Consider the following 19,989-nt stretch of genomic DNA (forward strand, 5'->3'; position numbering starts at 1 on the left):
AATGTGGAGAAAAATGAATGTAATGATCAAGAAAGAGTGATGTTAAGTCTCTCTAGTCTCCCAAGGAAAAGAAAGTGCCTCAAGGAATTGGCAAAGCGTGAGCGGAGAAATGAAAGATGGAGTGCTTAAGGAAAGTGTAACCACTTACCCATATTGTACAAATCCCTAATTCAAAAGCCTTCATTATATCCCGAAAGAAGTCCCACTTGATTTTGAGCCGAGCGATCTTACATTTGTGGGATCTACATGAAGGGCAAGCCTATGATACTTGAAGTCGTAGTTGTGGCATTCTCTTGATAGAGATGAGTGAACCTTTCATAAACCTTATTGAGTGTTAATTTCTTAAGTGAGCTTGGCAAATGGAAAGCATATGAGGAAGAGTTTGGAGTCCACCATGACCTACAAGATAGAGCGAGAGTCCTTGATGAGTAAAGTCAACTCTTAAAGCTCGAATGTCACATTAGAGCTATACGTGCATAAATGTTTAACTTGTCGCCTTGTCAATAATGCATGAGAGGTGTGGGTAATTGTTGGTCCCAACTGAGGTATGAATAGCTTACCCGTGGCTAGCTGTAATATCCCTTAACTTTTGAAGGTGGGAAATATTTTATCTGCTTGAGGACAAGCAAAGACTCAAGTTTGGGGGAGTTGATAATTGGGGATTTTTTTACTACTTAAATTATATTCCCGAAACTAATAAAATGATGCAAAATTGTAGGAGTGATGGAAGTTGATCTCCCGAGATGAAATCTGACTCAAAAAGGAGTAATCTGCGGCACAAGGCAATAAAGAGCGCATGAGCACAACTGTGCGGTCCGCAGAAGAAATTATGGACCGCACATGAAATGTGCGGTCGCGAAGATGAGCTAGAAGTTGAAGATCAGAGAGTGTGCAAAAAGATCAAGTTTAGGAGCCTCTGTGAATTGCGGACCGCACATGAATTATGCGGCCGCAGTCCTAATTCTACGGACCGTAGAAGAGTTGCATCACCGCCGCAGTTCAGAAATGTGGGACCGCAGACTTCCAGTTCCTGACAAATGAAAAAATCTGCGGACCGCACATGGAATTGTACGGCCACAAAACCTCCCGAGAGGTATTTTTGTCCGAGATTTTTAGCTTTTTATAAATAGATGTGTTTCACGAAATTAGATCAAGTTATGAATATCAAAAGCACTGTAGCCATTTTTCTTGGCCTTTTTAGGAAATCTTAGCTTATTTTGGTGTTTTAACATTAGATTTTTTTATTTTATCTTCCAATATGAGTTTTATTACCTTTTTCTCCTTTGTTTTCTTCTACACCCACTATGAGTAGCTAGATTTTTACTAGGGTTGTAACCCAACCCACTATGAGTAGCTAGATTTTTACTAGGGTTGTAACCCAACCCTAGGGTGTAAACCTTATGGGTGATTAATTTTATGTTTGTTTATGATTGGGTGTTTATTATTTAGCTTAGTTCATGCTTCATTTGTAGAAATGATGGTTGCAAACATTGATTCATGCTTATTTGACTTAGTCTCTATTTGAGAAAGAGGGACCTAGTCTAGGTTAACTTAGCTAACAAGGAATTGGGTCAATTTTGAGATTGATTAACCCAATTAAAGGGTTCAACCTAGAGATAATAACAATCCGACTTGAGCTCTTATCAGTTGCTTTGGTTGATACCCATTTGGTCTTGAGAAAGATAAATTGGGCAAAACCACTCTCTGATAGAGAGGTATTAAGTAGATAACGTAGTGTTGTGAGCTATAATATACCCCAATCAACAAAACGAGCATAAAATTCTTTATCCCATTAGGCAAACACTTAGGTCATGGTCACAACCCTAAGCCTTTAATATATTTGGAAACCCCTCAAAAACAATTATCTCTAGTCTTATATCTTTATTTGCATTCCTTAGATTAATACTAGATATTGAAGTAAAAACCCTATTGTGGAAGTGCAATCTAGATACTTCACTTGCTTATTCCGAATATATACTCCTAGCTCCCATCTTAGCTCCCTGTGGATTCGACCCCGACTCTTTGTTTGGCTTTATTATTGCATACGACCGTATCATACCCCTTTTGAGGTGTGCATTTGGACGTGATCTGTATCATACTATATATCATTTGTGTATCACATATGTATCATATTTGTATCAAATGTGTATCACATATGTATCATATTTGTATCAAATGTGTATCACATATGTATCATATTTGTATCAAATGTGTATCACATGTATATCCATGTATACATGTGGGGGGATACATGTGTGATACATGTGTCGCGAAAAAAAAATTTGAACTCGATTTTAACTATGAATTTTGATACCAAATCACCTCAAATCTTCCTAAAATTTTATATATTGACTAATCTATATGTTTCCAATGAATTTCGACCATGACCATTGAATAAGATCCATTTTTGCTTAGAGTTTTGGAATCTTGTATATATTTTCTTGTATTTCATCACCTTATTTGCTATCTCATCCATGAAATTTCCTTTCTGTCTTGCATCTAATGTTGTTAATCACGCTTAAAATATAGAAGGAGATCTTTGTGTGTGATTTTTAGAGAGAAGGAACCTTATTTATTTGGATTTTCAATTTTTGTATGTTTAGTTAGTTTTGGTAAGTCTATGATTAATGGCTAGAGGTTGGTAAGTTGGGATTTATTTGGGATATTTTTATAAGATTCTCATCTTCTTCTTTTTTGGTTGTTGTTACTATTTCGCTTACCGCAATTATTTTGCCATAATTACTTTTTTTTTATTTTATTGAGTCGAGCATCTTCCGGAAACAGTCTCTCTACCTTCATGGAATAGGGGTAAAGTCTGCGTACATTAGGTATGTTGTTGTTGTTATGGTAAAAAAAAAAAGGACGTTATCCAGTAGGGCCAGAAGTGTTATTTTGTGATTGAAGGAACTAACTCCTAATTCTCTAGTGAAAAACTTTTTGAGTTAAAATTTTTGAATTATTTCTCGAGTTGTGAGTGTCATTTTTGCACAAAATTATTAGAATCATCGCTATATAAGTTCTTATAAAAAGTTCGTAGGGCTATAATAATGAACGTAAAACTCAGTCATTAGATCCATATTTTTTGTATCACCATTTGATATCTATTCATTAGTTCGACAAAATTTAAATTTCACAATAAATACATCTAGAAACTTCTCGACGGACTATAATAATAAATATATGAAAATTCGTAATTAGATCCAAAATTTCTATTTTCTTTTGGTTTAATGGGTATTTGCCTACTAGTTCACAATATGTAAGGGTGTATTCTATTAAAAAGTTTTTCATTCCCAAGTTTAAATGGTGCTGCAACTCAATACCTCTAAATTCTAAGCAAAAATAAAAAGTCAATCGTAGCACCAGTCTTTGAAGTGAATTCAAAATTACTGTCAAAAGATATGGTGCAGTGAATGAATCTGCTCTTCTTGGAAGTCTTGAGTTTGAGCTCTTCCCTTTCTTTTAAATGGGATCTTAGGCAGTGTGAATCCGAATATAGTCGAGTTCCAATACTACATGCGAGAGAGTCGGGCTCCAATGCTATCTGCATATCTTATCCCGCCTCTGCGACGGTATCTCCGAACAGCGAAGGAGAAACAAAAAAAACCAAAATTCAATGCATAGCACATTAGCACTAATGAATCATAATTTGCTAAAAACAAAAACCAAAAAGTCAAAAGAAAGCCTCTTTTTTCTTCTACACTCCCATCCACAAACCTGAGTCATTCTTTACCTCTTTTATCTCCCTCCACCTTATTATTCGCATATTCTTATCCACCACCACTACCATTTATAAACCTTCGCCCTTCAAACTAAACTCCTAATCATAATTATCAAAAAAAAAAAATCTTATCCAAAACTCCAATCGCCGAGTCAATTCAACATGACTCGGCGGTGTTCCCATTGCAACAACAATGGCCACAATTCCCGGACTTGTCCCACCACCAGGGGTGGCACCCCCACCGGCGGTGTCGGTAGTTCCTCCGGCGGCGGCGGAGGAGGAAGTGGAGGGGTACGGCTATTTGGTGTGAGGCTTGCAGATGGTTCGATCATGAAGAAAAGTGCGAGCATGGGAAATTTATCTTCTCTTCACTCTTATCATTCTTCTTCTTCGCCTAATCCGCCAGGTTCCCCTTCTTCTGATGTTCCTCATTTGCCTGATGGTTACCTCTCTGATGACCCCAATACGCATGCCTCTATTTCTGCTAATCGACGACTTGAAAGGAAAAAAGGTTTGATCTATTTTTCGTTTTTTTCAATTTTTGGGTTGTTGATTTTGGTCATTCTTTAAATTATTGAGTATTGAAATGAAAAAGGGTCCAAGAAATTGATATTTGAGGCTTATATATAGCTGGTTTCGACATGATAAAAGAGAAAGAATGTTGCAGCAAGAGTAAAATTAGTCCAATTATGAGGAATTTTTAAAGATTAATTGATTTTTGTTTTTTGGGACTAACCAATCTAGGCACAGGCCTGAATAGAGAAGTATGGATACTGTTCTAACTAGTTTCTGATTGAGGCTTAATTGATTAGTTGATTTACAATTTACGTTTTGCCCTCTTTGCATTTTGACCCTATTTGACTTATCATCTGGTAATTGAGTTGAATAGGCAAGATGATTTGGTTTACCTACTAGCATGATAGTGAATAAGTCACTTTTCATATTTTCCCCTCTTTCCTTATTCTATCCTCCTTTTTTTGGGTAGAAAATTAGAATGGTTTGAGTTTTATGTTTGTTGATTTTGCTCGTGTGCAATTATATGCATCCCCACTTTGTATTTGAAGTTATTTGACTCATCATCGTAGTTGAATTGGATAGGAAGGATGATTAGGTCTACATAGTGCATGATATGTGACTATAATGAATTCTTTGAGTACTGTACAGCATTTAAGATTCAGACAATCGAACTTGTTATGTTATGTGTTTGGTCAGCTTCGTATTTTTGTTGTTTGTTTTACAACAAAGATAAAAAAAAAAAAATTGATTCAATTTTTGTAAAGAAAATAGATCTTGAGCCTACTCATTCTTAAAAGTTAACTCATGAAGTGAGAATTGTCCTTAGACTATTTAAGAGAACAACATCTCATTTCCTCAATGGATGTGGGACACGCTAACACTCCGGTACACCCCTAAGATTGAATATTTGGAGTGTGGGCAACATAATATGAGGTCCCAATGTTGGGTAAACCAAGAATAAGAGTGGGTGTGATGGTTCTGATACTATCTAAAGAAAAATGGACCTTAAGCCTAACCCAATCCCAAAATTTAGTTCATAAGGTAAGGATTACCTGTGGCTATATAAGGAAATAGCAACCCATTCCGTTAGCCTATGAGGGATCCTCTTAATGGTTTTGGGGTTTCTAAGCTTAAGGAGATGAAATCTTTTTAGGTCAACGTGGGTTTGTTGCATGTTATTGCTGGTTGAATTCAGTGATGTCAGAGCCGAAAAGCTCTAAGAAGCTCCCAGGTGTATCGGGGCTTAAGCGCAAAGCGCAATTTAAGTGTGGCCTTCAGTAAAGAAAACAGGTGCAGTGATGGAAAAAATATATATAGAGAGAGAGAGAGGGTGAAGAAAAAATTAAACTATTCATTCATATTGTTTTCCTTAAAACGTAATACACTTATTTGCGATTATATTTGTTGTTTAGTACCACTTAATTCAAGATAGAACTCATGGGCAATAGGTGCGCATGCTTTAGTGCCTTGCCTACACTGAAGGTAGCTTAAGCGAGACGAAGCGCCCTCCCCAAACTTTTCTGAGCTTCAGGGTTTAAGCATGCTTTAAATGAGCCTTTGACAAAAGTGGTTGAGTTTTCGATTAGTTAATACAGGAGTACTTTTAGTATATGTATAAGTTGCATTCCGTTTCTTTTGTGGTCAGTGTCAAAGTTAAGTAGTTGGCTGGATACGCACACTTGGTAATCCAATTACTATCAAAGTTCAGAATAAGTGATTTACTGGAAGATCTCTTTCTTTTTCTTTCTCCTTTTTTGAAAAAAGAAAAATGTTTCTTGGGGAACTATTTGGTAACGTCTGGCGTATTCTCTTTAATTTTTCTCTTCTCGCATTTGCACGTCTATGTAATTATGTATTTTGAGAACTGAGCAACCTTTACCTCTTCATTGAAAATTTGTTCTCTGTTTCTGTCATGTTGTAGGTGACTTGTGTGCCTATACTTAGATATTCACTGGTTCCTTCATGAAGTTTCTTTTTGTCAACTTATGACTTAGAATTTCTGAGGTCATAGTCATCATCTCAACATGTAGACCAATTAAATCAAACTCAAAAGTTCTAATAACATTGCCCCAAAGAGTAAAGACCAGCTGCCTTCTTGGAAGTCTGATTGCAATTCCTTTAGAACCTTTCTTTTGCTTTCTCCTTCTTTTAAGGCATGCCTTCAATGCAAATCTTTACTCCACCTTTTAGTTATCCTCTATTTCATGATTCGCAATATATTGTATGATTACATACCTTTATCACACTCCAAACGTCGATTATCTGCTAGTTAGCCATGAGGATGGACGCACCCTCTCAGTCAATGACTCTTCTAGGGGAGCTTAATTAAATCGAGATGTCATGTTTGGCTATCTTTTTCCTTCTTGATGATTGAAAATGTATGGAAATGAGGATTTACTACCTCCTGCTGTAGATATTAATGAATGTATCGTCTTCAGATGGAAGATGTTTGGAGCGGTAGGGATGGAATTAAGCAAAAACTGTGAATTTGTCTATAGTGCTTGATACTGCAGGAAATTCATCAATTTCGGTATTAGACAACAGTTAACAAGAAAAAAGTGGATGTTGAAAGTATTTATTGATACCTTTCTTCTTGTGTGGTTATTGTATTTGATTGAAAAGGCACCTATCTTTTGCACTTAATACAAATGCACTCGATGAGATTTATGTGTTATATATTTTTCTAGCTTTCCCTGTTCTGATGTTTAACTACTGAAAAAGAGAACTGAAGAGCTGGTCCGTATTATCTGACCTTAATCAAGACATTAGTCCTCTTATTGTTATGCATGTGAAAACAATGGATTGCCAAGTTGGTATTTGTTTGTGATCTGATGGTGCAGCTTAAAAATGGAGGTTTTAGTTTCTCTTATAGTTCCAATCCCCCTTTATAGGGAAAAAGTAAAACTAGATTATCAACTTGAACGCATGGTAGACCCCAGAATGTTCTCCCACTGGTGGTGCTTATAGCAGCTATGTTGTTGTTCTTTAGAAATAAATTTTATAGCAAGCCATTGAACCAATTGCTTTTTGTATGCTGTCTAAACAGTACCATGATACCTACATTATCTCTTTGACTGAGGCTGCTAAAAGAACTGATGTGCTCTTGCAATTATTTTCTCATCGATCTGTCAAATATTCATCTTCAACTCACTCCCCAATGATTGGATATAGCATGTGGCCTTTTAACTAATGATGCCATCTACCTTCTTGATTTGGTGCAGTGAAAAGAAAGTTAAATCTGTGTCTAAAATGCAGTCTTCAATTTCTTAAGAGTTGTGTAGAGATGGTTGAGAACTAATGGCATGTCTTCTTAAACAATAGCTTTCAGGAGTAGAAAGTTCCTTTTTTACCTTTATCTTATAAATTGGGCTTTTCTCTTCCTTTTTGGATCTCGTTTTTGTTAGTTGGGGAGTTTTATTATTAACTCCAACTGTGTGGCAAATTTATCACTTAGCTGCACAGAGGAAAGCTTGTTGTGAACTTGCTTCTTCGATGTGTTTGTAGGTGTTCCATGGACAGAGGAAGAGCACCGGCTTTTCCTGCTTGGTTTACAGAAATTAGGCAAAGGAGACTGGCGGGGTATATCTCGAAACTTCGTGACATCAAGGACTCCCACCCAGGTAGCTAGCCATGCACAGAAGTATTTTATTCGGCAGAGTAATGCTACTCGGAGAAAGAGACGATCCAGTCTTTTTGACATTGTTGCAGAGAAGATCCAGCCTTTTTGACATTGTTGCGGATACGGTTTGTCTTGCTTCTCAAGCTTAAGCTTTGTATAATGATCATATTGTGACCCTATAGGCATGCCCCACCCCAAGATGCACAGGCACAACAAGTGAGCTGACATGTGGTTGCAGCATGTCTGCTCTTAGTTACTTGGTTATCCATCACATTTTACAACGTTTGAAAAAAGCATTATTCCCGTCTCAGAGAGCGTGAAACTTGAGCTTCCTGATTAAGATGTCATGCTTTGTTATCTGAGGCTTTTGCTGAAAAGTCCGTTCTTCTAACTTCTGTTTGATCTTCTTTTGTGTTCTCTATTTTGTTATGTTAAACAGGGGACCGATGCTTCCCATCCACTTTCAGAAGAGCAATTTATGCTCCCACCTAGAGCAATAGAAAGTGATAAGGAACACTTAATACCTCCTGCAACAAAAGCAATAGAAACTGATTTTGCAGATACACTCCCTTCCCTATATCTTTCTCTCAAGTCAGATTTTGAATCCATGGAAACCACTCCAAGTGAACCTGTTGAAGAAACGAAACCAAATACCACAACCAACGAGATTCCTTCAGTATATCCAGCATTCTTCCCAGCTTACATTCCAGTTCCATATTCCTTCTGGCCATCAAATGCAGTTCCTGTGCCTGAAGATAGAGGAGCAGAACCATCCCATCATCAGATCCTCAAGCCAATTCCAACCGTCCCCAAAGAACCGGTGAATGTAGATGAACTAGTGGGCATGTCCCAGCTTACCTTAGCGGACGCTGGTTCCGGCCATATTGAGCCTTCGCCACTTTCCCTTAAGCTAACAGCAGAACCATCAAGGCAATCAGCATTTCATGCGAGCACACCAGTCAAAACCGCAGAGATTACCAAGGGTGAAACTGCTCCAATTCAAGCAGTTTAAACTTCTACTTTTGTTTCTTTTAAGGGTGTAACTATGTGTTTTCCTCCTGCTCTTCTATGTAACATAGGTTAGGTAATCTCTGGGAGCAGTCGGTAGGTGAATTAAGCTGGAGTTCATTCTTTACCCTTGTATAGAAGTGGGGTGTCTAACAAACCTAAGACTCTGGAGTTTGATGTAAATTGTTGGCTTCTTTATAGTGGATTTTATTTTCTCAAGAGGAGAAATAAGAAGAGGCCACTGATCCTGTTAAGTGTGAGGGGCGACGGATAAGTATATCTTTGGCGTGGTGAATCTCCAATTTGGCTAGCTATGGTTATAGAGTTGATTGTCTAATGTTTTGCATGTATAGTATGGTAAAATCCTGTCTAAATTGTTAACCACTTCATGTTAAATATAATAGTCATAAACACTTGATACTTTAAATTACTGCTTTAGCTTTGTTCAATAGAGAACTAAATGGAAAATACAGAGTGAGACCAAATAAGGTTGCACTATCCATGCATCTTTAAGCTTGCAGTAGTACTATGCTTGCATTTGAAGTTTGCTCCAATATTTTCATTATGATTGCTTTTAGTATTATATTTACGCATCGCAACAATTAGAAACTGAGAATATATCTTTAGATCATAGAAAGGTCTGAATCTAATTCAGAGGGAGGAGTGTCTCAACATGTCTTGTCTATACCTCATAGGCTTTTTCTTTTACTTCATGCGGACAGTAGGACACTATACCACTTTGAGGGATGTGGTGAGATTATTGGAACACCTTCAATAGTTAAGGTCAAAGGTTCTTTTGGTAAGGAGCGGATTATAGTGAGGTCTAAGAAAAAGTACAACAAAAAAAAAAACCAATATATTCCCACAAAAGTGGGGACTTTGGAGGGTAACAGTGTACGCACACTTTATCCCTACCTAGTGAAGGTGGAGGCTGTTGCACACAGCGAAGTATTCAGAGACCAGATGCTTATAAGTTTCATCTTTCCTCTCCTTATTTCTTGGTATGGAAAAAAATTTTGGACCATAGACAGTAGTTGCATCTAGCAAAACATCACAAGCCTACCATGCAAACTCACATTAAACAAAACTTGTTCAACTGGCAACAAATGATACATGGCATTTGATATTTTATATAATCAGCCGGAAACATTTTCGCTAACAAACTAAGAAAAATTAACGAGGCTTATTAAGCTTTTAGGCTGCAGAGCTCCCTACATTTTCACGCTAACATAATGAAATATTTCATGAATACACAACATCTGCAAGCTACTGTACGTTTTCAGTCACTTGTATATCACTGCCAGGATGAACAGAGATAGTTTGAGAATAAAAGAAAAAGAAAGAAAAGACGTTAATAACTAACTAATCTTAAAAGAACAGTGACTGACTAACTTTTTGAACCAACAAATATCTTCTATGACTCAACGATAGCTGCGGTAAGCGGGGCTGTACATACAGCTCTCTGCATATGCTACTAGGTTCGCAGGTTCTGGTAGACGAGTGGCCAAACCTATTAAGCAACAAAAAGGACAAAGTTCAACAGGTCTGCTAGATGTGAGCATGCAAATCTTCTAACGACAAGATTCAACAGGAGAAATATACCTAGTTCATATGCCTTAGCTGCTACTTTGGCAGCAATGTTGGCTGAAATCTTTCTTATGTTGGTAAATGGCGGGTATATGAGCCCCTTCTCAAAGTTCTCTTGACTAACCTGCTCCGCTAAAGCTTCCGCTGTTTCAAGGAAAAAAATTGGAGATTAATGTAAAACCTTATGAAGCAAGAAAAATCTACAATTGGTGCCTTTAAATGTTTTAAGTGAAGATGACAACAACAAAAGTGAAAGTTTGTTGTGGTTTGTCAGTTCAAACTTAAGAACAAATGAAGCTTGGAAGAGGTATCCTGTTGATTCTGTTGTCCATGTTTGACTGCATACGGAGAAAGTTCTGCACTACTAGAAAACTACGACCTTGCGAGTTTGATTGCAAAATATTCCTTCATAAACAGCTATCTCATGGAAACATGTAAAATTCGGGGTTCGGAATGCAAAACCTAGACAGTGATCAACTTGACATTATCAAACAGCAAACGTGAACCTATCTTTGCACTTCCATGGACAATTTAAGAAGAATTTATTAGCTGTCACCTTTCTTTTAATAAGTATTGGCTGCCAATTTTTTGCTACAACTTAGGGGAGAGGCTGGAAAGATGTTGATTAAGGTAAATTGTATCAAAAACATACAGCTTAGAACTTTCATCCAGAAAAATTAAGGTAAAAAAATTAAGAACGATCATTGCACGTAAGTTCATCAGCTTTTGTTTCCCTTTTTCCTGTTGTCCTCTTTTCCCTCATTTACATATATTTTAGAAAGGAGGGAGGGAGTAGTCTTGAACTACAAAAACTTCCACAACTTACAGGCTGCCAGGAGCATGTCATCGTGGACACGAATTGCACCGGAAATTATCAGTCCTAAACCAAACCCAGGGAAGATATATGCATTATTTGCCTAGGCAAGGTAAAGAGAGAAGTTTAGTACGTATCTTGCATAAGTACTGATAATATAAAGAGATTCAACGAGAAGGGGAAAAGGTAATAATGGTAGGTAGTCAAGGTTCTGAAATCTCTGACCTGACCGGACGCGTAGACCTTCCCATTGTACTCAACTGGGGCAAATGGACTCCCGCTAGCAAAAATGGCCCGCCCCTGAAGGAGACATGAAAAGAATATTACAGACTTAAAAAATAATAACAAAAACATATGGGACCTGGGAGAGAAATAATGACATTGTAAGACCAAGTTTAAACATGAAAAAGTAGAGTGTCCACTATCTTACCTCACTCCAGGAATAAGCTTCTTCAGCAGTACATTCAGACTGTGACGTTGGATTGGAGAGGGCAAAAATAATTGGTTTCTGCCATACAGACCATTGAAAACGTTAGTTTATCCTTTTACATGTTAGTGACACTAACTGCAGAATGTAGCTTTTCTTATGATCTTATCCAAGTAGGGATCAATTTTCTTACCTCATTGAATGTTGCCATAGCTTGTACAACTTCTTTAGTAAATGTTCTCCCAGCTCCAGAAGACCCAATCAAAACTGTTGGCTTAATTGACTGGCACAAAAAGAGAATTGTGCGAGTGAGTGAGTGAGTGTGTGTGAGAGAGAGAGAGGGGGAGAGAGAGAGAGAACAAGGAGGATGAGGGAATAGAGATACCACCTTGACAGCATTCACCAGTTCTTTTACTGGTTCGTGTTCATGTGCCCAGGGCCTCTTAAAATGTTGAAGCGACTCCATGCGAGAATTAACAATCAGCCCCTAGAGGGAGAACGATATATAGATGCTTTAATATCATACAAGCTGTGGGAAATGATAAAAATAATAAAAAGTCCGATAAAGGAGTTTTTAGTACCTTAGAATCCAACATCCAAATTTTCTTACGAGTCTCTTCCAGAGGGATTCCAGTCTGCACAAGAAAGAGTAGTGTAAAGCTAGCCGAACATCTTCACTTTAAACGTAGTTGAAACTCGAAGCAGAAGAGCTAATAAATAAAAAAGAACTGAATTGTTTCCTTTTAACTCTACCTGCTTTGACATTTCAAGAGCTATGAGTTCTGCTATACCTGTTCCAGCCTGCATTGACGACAAGGTGAATGGGACACAAAAATGAACATTTAGAGGCAGAAAGGGTGATCAAATCAGAAGAAATACAAGCAGCTGTTCAATAATTGCTAAAATCTTAAGAGCAGGAACACACGGAGCAACTTTGAACAGAATCCCATTTTGGTCTTGGAGTAAACAATGCTTTAGCTCCCGTTTGACCATAGATTTTGGCTTCATTTTTTCAAAAAAAAAATCTGAAAACATTGTTTGTTTATGAAATATGATCATGTTTTGAGAAAAAAAAATTCAAAAATTTCAAGTTCCCAAAAACTGGTTTAGGGCAGTTTTTGGGTGAATTTTTTCTTCGACTCACAATATTTCAAGTTTCATTCAAATAAAATGCATGTCCAAACACAACTTTAACTTACAAAAATTATTTTTCAACACAACTTCAAAAACTCTTTTTTCAAGTTTCCACCAAATCTATGTCCAAACGCTAGCTTTGTGTAAGTCAAATATTCAGTTCTCCAATAAGCAAACTCTTTCCCATGAAATGCGAAAAAAGAAGTTGCAGTTCAAAGTGAAGAAGAAGATAATTCTGCAGTATAAGTAATAGCTGTACCTCCCCTGCTCCAAGGAATAAGAATGTATGTTCAGCCAAGGTTCCTCCAACCAATTGCAATGATGCCATGAGCCCTGCGAGGACCACAGATGCCGTTCCCTGGAACAAAAACAAGATAATTTGTTTGCTATTGAATGCGTGTAACAAACAGAAAAACCATCACTTCCTAGTTCCTACTCCTGCCCCCCCACAAAGAAGAAAAATGACAAATTGATGAGTCCTTGACTTACCTGTATGTCATCATTGAAAACAAGGTGGCTAGTTCCGTATTTTGCAAGGAGGTCAAATGCATTATGATTTGCAAAGTCTTCAAACTAGAGATGTGGGAAACAAAGTTAGATTATCAATTAAAATATTTAATTGCACATATCTGCAACTATGCCAGAGAACGTCTACCTGAATGAGCACTTTCTCCCCATAATTCTGCTTGACAGCATACATAAATTCATCAAAAAGTTCGGCATATTCCTGAATATGGACGATTAAACAAAGTACATTAAGCAAATACTCCATCTTCTATAGAATAGTGCAAAGTGAGCATGATCAAATATAAATTTCTGAACCTGTCCTCTAGCTCTTCTTTGCCTGAGTCCAATGTAAAATTCATCGTTCAACAAATCCTCGTTGTTTGTACCCACATCAATGGTAATGGGCAAGCACTGAAAAGAACGAGAGGATAGTCAAGCTTTCAATTGATCTAATCTGATAGGCAGACAAAGCAAAGAACGACCAGATAAGATTATGTGACTGATAAACCTTGTACTCCCACCGTCTCAATGAATGGATTGGAGTACGAGGGTCCTTAATATTTTTAATATAAAATTCATATTTTCAGAAACTAGATAATAAACAGTATTATAAATTACAATTTTTGTTGTTAGAAATATTAGATACTTTTTGTGTGCCTACATCACACCCCCTCGGGTGCGGCCATTCACCAGAACCTGCGTGAATGCGCGATGCCTTGTGACTGTGCTGCCCTTTCGAAGTGTCTCTTTGGCTGGGTGGTTAAGGTGTGTGCCTGCTAAGTACATGGGGTTTCCCCGCGAGAGTTCAAATCTTTCAGGCTTGTGTTCCTCTTTTGGAGGGGAGCCTTGGAGCTACAGTAAAGTTGTCTCCGTATGACCTGCAGTTCATGGGTTTGAGCCGTGGAATGAACCACTAACATTGTGTTAGAATAGGCTGCTTACATCACGCCCCCCTTGGGGGACGGTCCTTCCCCAGATCCTGCATGAACGCGAGATACTTTGTGCCCTAAACTTTTCTTTGTTGTCAAAGAAAAAAAAATTTGACTCTCCAAATAGTAAGAGTGTCCCACAAATTGGGACATAGGAAATACATGATTTTTAAGCACCATGCGCACATAGCATATACAGCGGAGTGCTATTACAGTATGCTATGTGAGGTGACGATTGCAAAACGATCAGAAGCCGCTCAGACTATAAAGTTAAAACATCCATTCTCAAATTGCAGGCTCATTTGTCAAAACATCAATTGGGAGGAGTTCACAACCTTAAACAACTAACCCCAAAATACGAGTGTATGACAAGGTGTTGGCGGATAGAGTGATAAAGTGAATTATCCAAACTCCATATAAGTACAATAGTATTTATGAAATAAGGGTATCATCTCAATTCCAACTACTGTTACATCTATCCTACAGAAACTTACAGCTGATGGACGAATGCCTCCCAGAGCAGTGTATAAAGAGAGCTTGCCTACTGGAATCCCCATTCCCTGGTAAGACATAAATATTGTTATAATATGTTTTCAATGTCAGAGAAATACATTTGCAGTATACATGGAAAATGATTTATAGGTTCTGAAAAGAACTGGATTAGTTAAACAGACAGGATTTTTTTGTCCCTAAAAATGGCTTTAGGAATTTCAAAAAAGTGAATACACATTATACCTGGCAACCAAGGTCACCAAGGCCCAGAATTCGTTCTCCATCAGTAACAACAATAACTTGAATTTTCCTCTCAGGCCAATTTTTTAATACCTCATTAATTTTGCCTCTGCAAAAGGTTAGCACAGATTAGTTTAACAAGAAATAAAAGGTCTCAAGCCATTAATTTGAGAAGCTATCTAGTGAATTTCTATCGCTTACTTTTCTTTCAAGCTGATAAAAAGACCTTGAGGACGCCTGAAGATGCTGCCATATTTCTGGCATGCTTCACCTACAGTTGGAGTGTAAACTATAGGAAGCAGCTCCTCAACATTGTCCATAAGAAGCTTGTAGTAAAGCCTTTCATTCATCTCCTGCACAAATGCATACAATAACAAACAAGAGTATTACGAAGCCATCCATACACGTGCAGAAGGATGTCTGGAGTTGAGCTGAACAAAGAAATGGTTTACATTTCTCAATGTCATCACACTTCAAAGATTATTGTACCCTAATCATCTGTGTTCTCCACAACTTAGTAGTATAACTTAAAGGAGCCGATGCAAGAACAGCATAATTGCAGAAAGTATTTAGAGCCGCAAAATCATTTGTTTGACTACCTGAATATCCATCATGGCTATGTATCTTTGCAGTGGTACCTCATACTGACGGAGATTGTTCATCATTTTCTTGACCTGTCACAAGGGGTGGCACAACAATGTTGTTAAAAGAAAGGAGACACAGAAACCATAGGACTGCAAAATGCAGTATACACAACCTGAAGGTCATGGTTAACAACGACCGGAGGAAGAAGACCACGCAAGTAGTGGGAATCTCTCTCTTTCTCACTGAAAGCAAGCCCTTTGTTGTAGTGTGGATTACGCAACAATGAGTAACCACTGCAAGCAAAAGAACAGAGTTATTCAATGAATAAGTGCCATTAGCTCTTAAGACTAATAATACCAAAAACGGTTACATAAAAAAAATATTAATTTTTTCCTCACCAATAGATTTTAATTTAACAATAAAAGAACAGAAGAAAATGGCAAGTGCCATTATTGAATGACAAAAATCCAAAGATCATGCGTGTACAAAGATTTTAAGCCTAGTTGGATTAAAGCTCATAATTTTTAAGATCATAGTAGAACTGCCTCTAAAACTAGACAACCCCTAATATGTATTGGAATGAAATGGGTCCAAATATAACAGAATATACACAGAATTTATATGGACATCCATTCAGTTTCAGATTGACACATAGTTGATTGATTGATTCAAGTAATTAAAAAGGATATTTAAGCAAATAGCCGGCCGAATTCACTATTTACTTTTCCTATAGATTAAACACTAATTATACACGGTTATACATATACAGTCAAACCTCTCTATAGCAGCCTCGTCTATTCCGACATTTTTTGGCTGCTATAGTAAAGTGTTGTTATGGATAACTTGTATTATAACATTACATGAAAAAATGGTACCAAAGAAAATTTGGATGTTATAGTGAAGTTTTGTTATAAAGGATGGCTGTTACAGCGAGGTTTGACTGTATTATAGATGGATCTTACATACAGTATACATCCTCCGATATTTTTAGCTTTTCAAAGTAACAGTTAGGTACAATATAAGAGGTAACAACCATTCAAACAAGCTGTTAAGCGGGTGGGTGAACAGCTATTTAGGTTGATTCTTCTAATTAAAAACACATCCAATCCTGAGTTGATAACCAAAGCATAGTAATTATCGAAACATAATCAAAAGATGTAATGTTATCACCTAGCAACAGAGAGAGTCCAAGGGGTGATGGACTGATCTTCAGTGGCACTATCCTCACCATAAACATCACCAACTCCACCTGTCACAGTAGATTTAATCTCCTTCTCTACCGGCGCAGCAGCACTTTCCTTCATAGAATTCTCCACCAAAACACTCACATTTCTGTCTCCTGGTTTACCATTTGAATTCACAGCTGCTGCTACTACCATAGGACCTGAAACTCCTCTTCTGCTTGACTGAGTCAAACATCTTGAAACCCCAGATAGGGAATTGTTCTGCAAAATAATAAACTTTATTATATAACCTGATCTTGGTTGTTGTTTTTTTTTCCTTCTTTTTTATGGCAACTCAAAATTTGGCCAAAGAACAAATTTTTAGCTCAATTCTAAATATGGGATTTAACCTAGAAAAATGGGTCTGATCTAAATCAATCTGAATCAAGAAGTGTTCATAAATCAAGCCAAGTTTTTTTTTCCCCTTTTCTTCTTTTTTTTTTTTTTTTGGACAAGAAAAACATATATCCATAGAATTTTCGTAAGTTGAAATACATGAAAATGGGTGTGGTCCAAACAATCTAAAATCAAGAATTATCCACTAATCAGGACAATTTTTTTTGGAGGGGTGTGGGGGATAAAAGAAGATGAGTTTGTATGACTGGAGAAGAAATCTGAGGTGAAATCAGAATCTGAGTTAACATTACCGTAAAACTGCTTCCGTTCAAGGAGAACATGGTGAAAAAAGTATAAAGATAAGAGTCTTTTTGTTTAGCTGTGAAATGAAGTGAGGATTGAGAAAAGAAAGAAGAGAGAGTGAGGGGTTTTTCTTGTGGATCTGCTCTCTCTCTCTCTTCTTCTTCTTCCTCTTCCTCTCTCTCTCCTAATACTTTGTCCACGCAATTCTGCAATTTATCAGGACATTTGTAGCTCAACCGATATGGACATTTGCGACCTTCCAATTTTTCACTGTAATAACATTTTGTTCCTTTCATGCCCTTTTTCTTTTTTTTATTACGTGCTTATTTTGAGTGCTATATTTGGTCCTAAATATTATCGCCAAAGATTGGTTAGACTATAGGGAAAAGGGTCAAAAATCCTTATGCTATACGAAAAGAATCATATATATCAATCCTTATACTGGTGGTGTTCACTACATGCAAAAATACTCCTCTTCTACTATAATAGCACCATCCTACATGGCCTGACATTTCAGAGAGGCGGGCGTCACATGACATTGCTACCTCATTTCTTCTTCCACCATATCATTCATGCCGAAAGGACATTTTTGAAGTGTTTTTATTGCGAGTAACAAAATAATAAAGTGTTACTTCCAATAATAATTTATACTTCTATTTAAATTTACTATGACGATCATCAACTTTTCGAGTTAAATTTTTGAACTAAAATATTTCTCAAAAATACTTTATTCTATTTTTGAAGTTTTCAAAATATTATATTATTTTTGTTAACTCTTTTAAATAATGGATTGTTTAGGTTAAACCATCTCATATTATCCTTCTTCCTTCCTTTTTTTTTTGTTCTTATTGCATATGTAGATTGTAGTATACTAGTACTAGTACTAGTACTTTGTAGGCTGGTGCTTTGGTGATGGTAATGAATGGGGTGAGTGTTATTTTTTTCCTGAGTTTCTATGTTTTATAAATAAATCCAATTATTTAGTTATACTAATGTAATCAAACAATGACATTAAAATTATATTGTGATCATATTATGATAAACAAACACATCTTTATTTGTGTAATTTATTTTATACCCCACTACTTTTAAATTATATTTCAGTTGCTTTTTCCATATAACAAAAAGCTCACCATACATACATTTTCATGAAAATGGAATAAAATGTTGGTTATGAGTCTGTCGCTGTCCAACATAAAAAATGAAGTTTAACATTGTATTAAGTTAATAAGTTTGAGTCCAACATAAAAAATGAAGTTTAACATTGTATTAAGTTAATAAGTTTGAGTCAGAAGAATACTTCTTCCAATATATAATGCACCTACAAATATAATACATGTAAAAATGACCTTTTCTTTAAGCCCACAACGACTGAAAATGTGACTATTCAGAAAATTCTTAATTAATCTGGTACCTAGTTGTAATGTTACAACTGCCCCCCGCCTGTATCTTCCTTAATAGACTTTTGTAATCTTAATTTTTAAAGTACGTTTTTCCTCTCTCTCTCTCTTATACGTCGTATTTACAACAAGAAGAATAAACTCAAAAAAAAAAAAAAAAACTCCTAATAAATTCTTTTTGATTTTCTAAAAGATTAAATATTACGTGTGAAATAACTTCAGTTTGTTAAAATGACTAACATTTGAAATCTGAAGAGAAAAGTAAATTAACTTGATTACTTCTTCTACCATAATTTATGTCATGTTACTCCTTTTTTTTTTTTTTGTAGACATTCCAAAAAAAAAAATGACATCGTTTTGCATTTAGGACGAGAGGAGTATACTCTATTTTATTTCGAGGTCTTATGGGATTTTTCATGAAATTGCGATGATTGAATAAGGGCAATCAAAATGAAAGCAGAGTATATCCTTATGAATTTCTTGTACGTTGACTGACGATACAAGGTAGGTACTAGCTAGATGTCACGGTTAGAGTAACATTAGGAGAACAATTAATGGTTGAGAAAATAAGAAAATAAAAGGTGGATGCTAATGATGCTGACAAGGATCTGTTTGTGCACCCCCTGTGGAAACTAACATATGAACTGTCAAAATTTTGCCATAAGATTTTGTGATTTGCTGCTAATAAACTAGAAAGTTTTCGATGTGAGAAATACTCTCTGTATAATATGTGAAATTGTCATTTACTTTGAATTATGCTTTTACTCAATTGTCGTGTTAGTTACATGTTCGACCACTTGCCCAACATCGATGTAAGTCATGTCTATTTTCGTCTGCTTTCGGGATTTTGTTTTCATTCCTTCAAAAAAAGACAAAAGAGAATATAAAACTTTAATTTGATGAAATACTTAACAAAATGACGTGCATTCGATATCCATATCAACTTATACTGATTAAACATGGTTAAATAATATTTGAATAAAAATACTTAATCATTTTAAGTGATAGAAGTATCTTATGATGTAAATATTTTTTATACAATCGGTAGATAAACTATAAACTCGTATTATATATATATATATATATATATATATATATATATATAAAATAGGGGGGGGGGGGGTTAGTATCTCAATCATCATACTTTGTAG

General features: G+C 36.3%; 3 protein-coding genes across 7 annotated transcripts; 2 read left to right on the top strand and 1 right to left on the bottom strand.

Annotated features, from left to right (window-relative positions):
* Nucleotides 1-3,722: 3,722 nt before the first annotated feature.
* On the top strand, nt 3,723-9,239 carry LOC107804420 (transcription factor MYBS3). The gene is made up of 2 exons (XM_075240855.1): nt 3,723-4,229; nt 7,739-9,239. The coding sequence occupies exons 1-2, from the start codon at nt 3,881-3,883 to the stop codon at nt 7,960-7,962; spliced, it is 573 nt and encodes a 190-aa protein (XP_075096956.1). The 5' UTR covers nt 3,723-3,880; the 3' UTR covers nt 7,963-9,239.
* Nucleotides 8,080-9,239, top strand: LOC142174566 (uncharacterized). The gene is made up of 2 exons (XM_075240386.1): nt 8,080-8,094; nt 8,293-9,239. The coding sequence occupies exons 1-2, from the start codon at nt 8,080-8,082 to the stop codon at nt 8,863-8,865; spliced, it is 588 nt and encodes a 195-aa protein (XP_075096487.1). The 3' UTR covers nt 8,866-9,239.
* A 719-nt stretch (nt 9,240-9,958) lies between these two features.
* On the bottom strand, nt 9,959-17,925 carry LOC107804419 (NADP-dependent malic enzyme, chloroplastic). Of its 5 annotated transcripts, XM_016628309.2 has the most exons (21): nt 17,447-17,925; nt 16,747-17,021; nt 15,749-15,869; nt 15,591-15,665; nt 15,193-15,344; nt 14,995-15,100; nt 14,754-14,819; nt 13,646-13,741; nt 13,479-13,550; nt 13,313-13,396; nt 13,083-13,181; nt 12,443-12,490; nt 12,271-12,324; nt 12,078-12,176; nt 11,883-11,972; nt 11,693-11,770; nt 11,488-11,562; nt 11,275-11,365; nt 10,464-10,592; nt 10,254-10,371; nt 9,959-10,158 (listed from the first exon to the last, which is right to left on the bottom strand). In XM_016628309.2, the coding sequence occupies exons 1-20, from the start codon at nt 17,732-17,734 to the stop codon at nt 10,283-10,285; spliced, it is 2,187 nt and encodes a 728-aa protein (XP_016483795.1). In that variant the 5' UTR covers nt 17,735-17,925; the 3' UTR covers nt 9,959-10,158; nt 10,254-10,282. The 5 variants fall into 5 exon arrangements, with proteins under 5 accessions (XP_016483795.1, XP_016483794.1, XP_075097415.1 ...); XM_016628308.2 differs by having other exon boundaries at nt 9,959-10,371; XM_075241314.1 differs by lacking the exon at nt 12,443-12,490 and having other exon boundaries at nt 12,271-12,349; nt 13,063-13,181.
* Between the last annotated feature and the right edge of the window lie 2,064 nt (nt 17,926-19,989).

The sequence above is a fragment of the Nicotiana tabacum genome, chromosome 20 (genome assembly GCF_000715075.1).
Source record: "Nicotiana tabacum cultivar K326 chromosome 20, ASM71507v2, whole genome shotgun sequence".
Lineage (NCBI taxonomy): Eukaryota > Viridiplantae > Streptophyta > Magnoliopsida > Solanales > Solanaceae > Nicotiana > Nicotiana tabacum.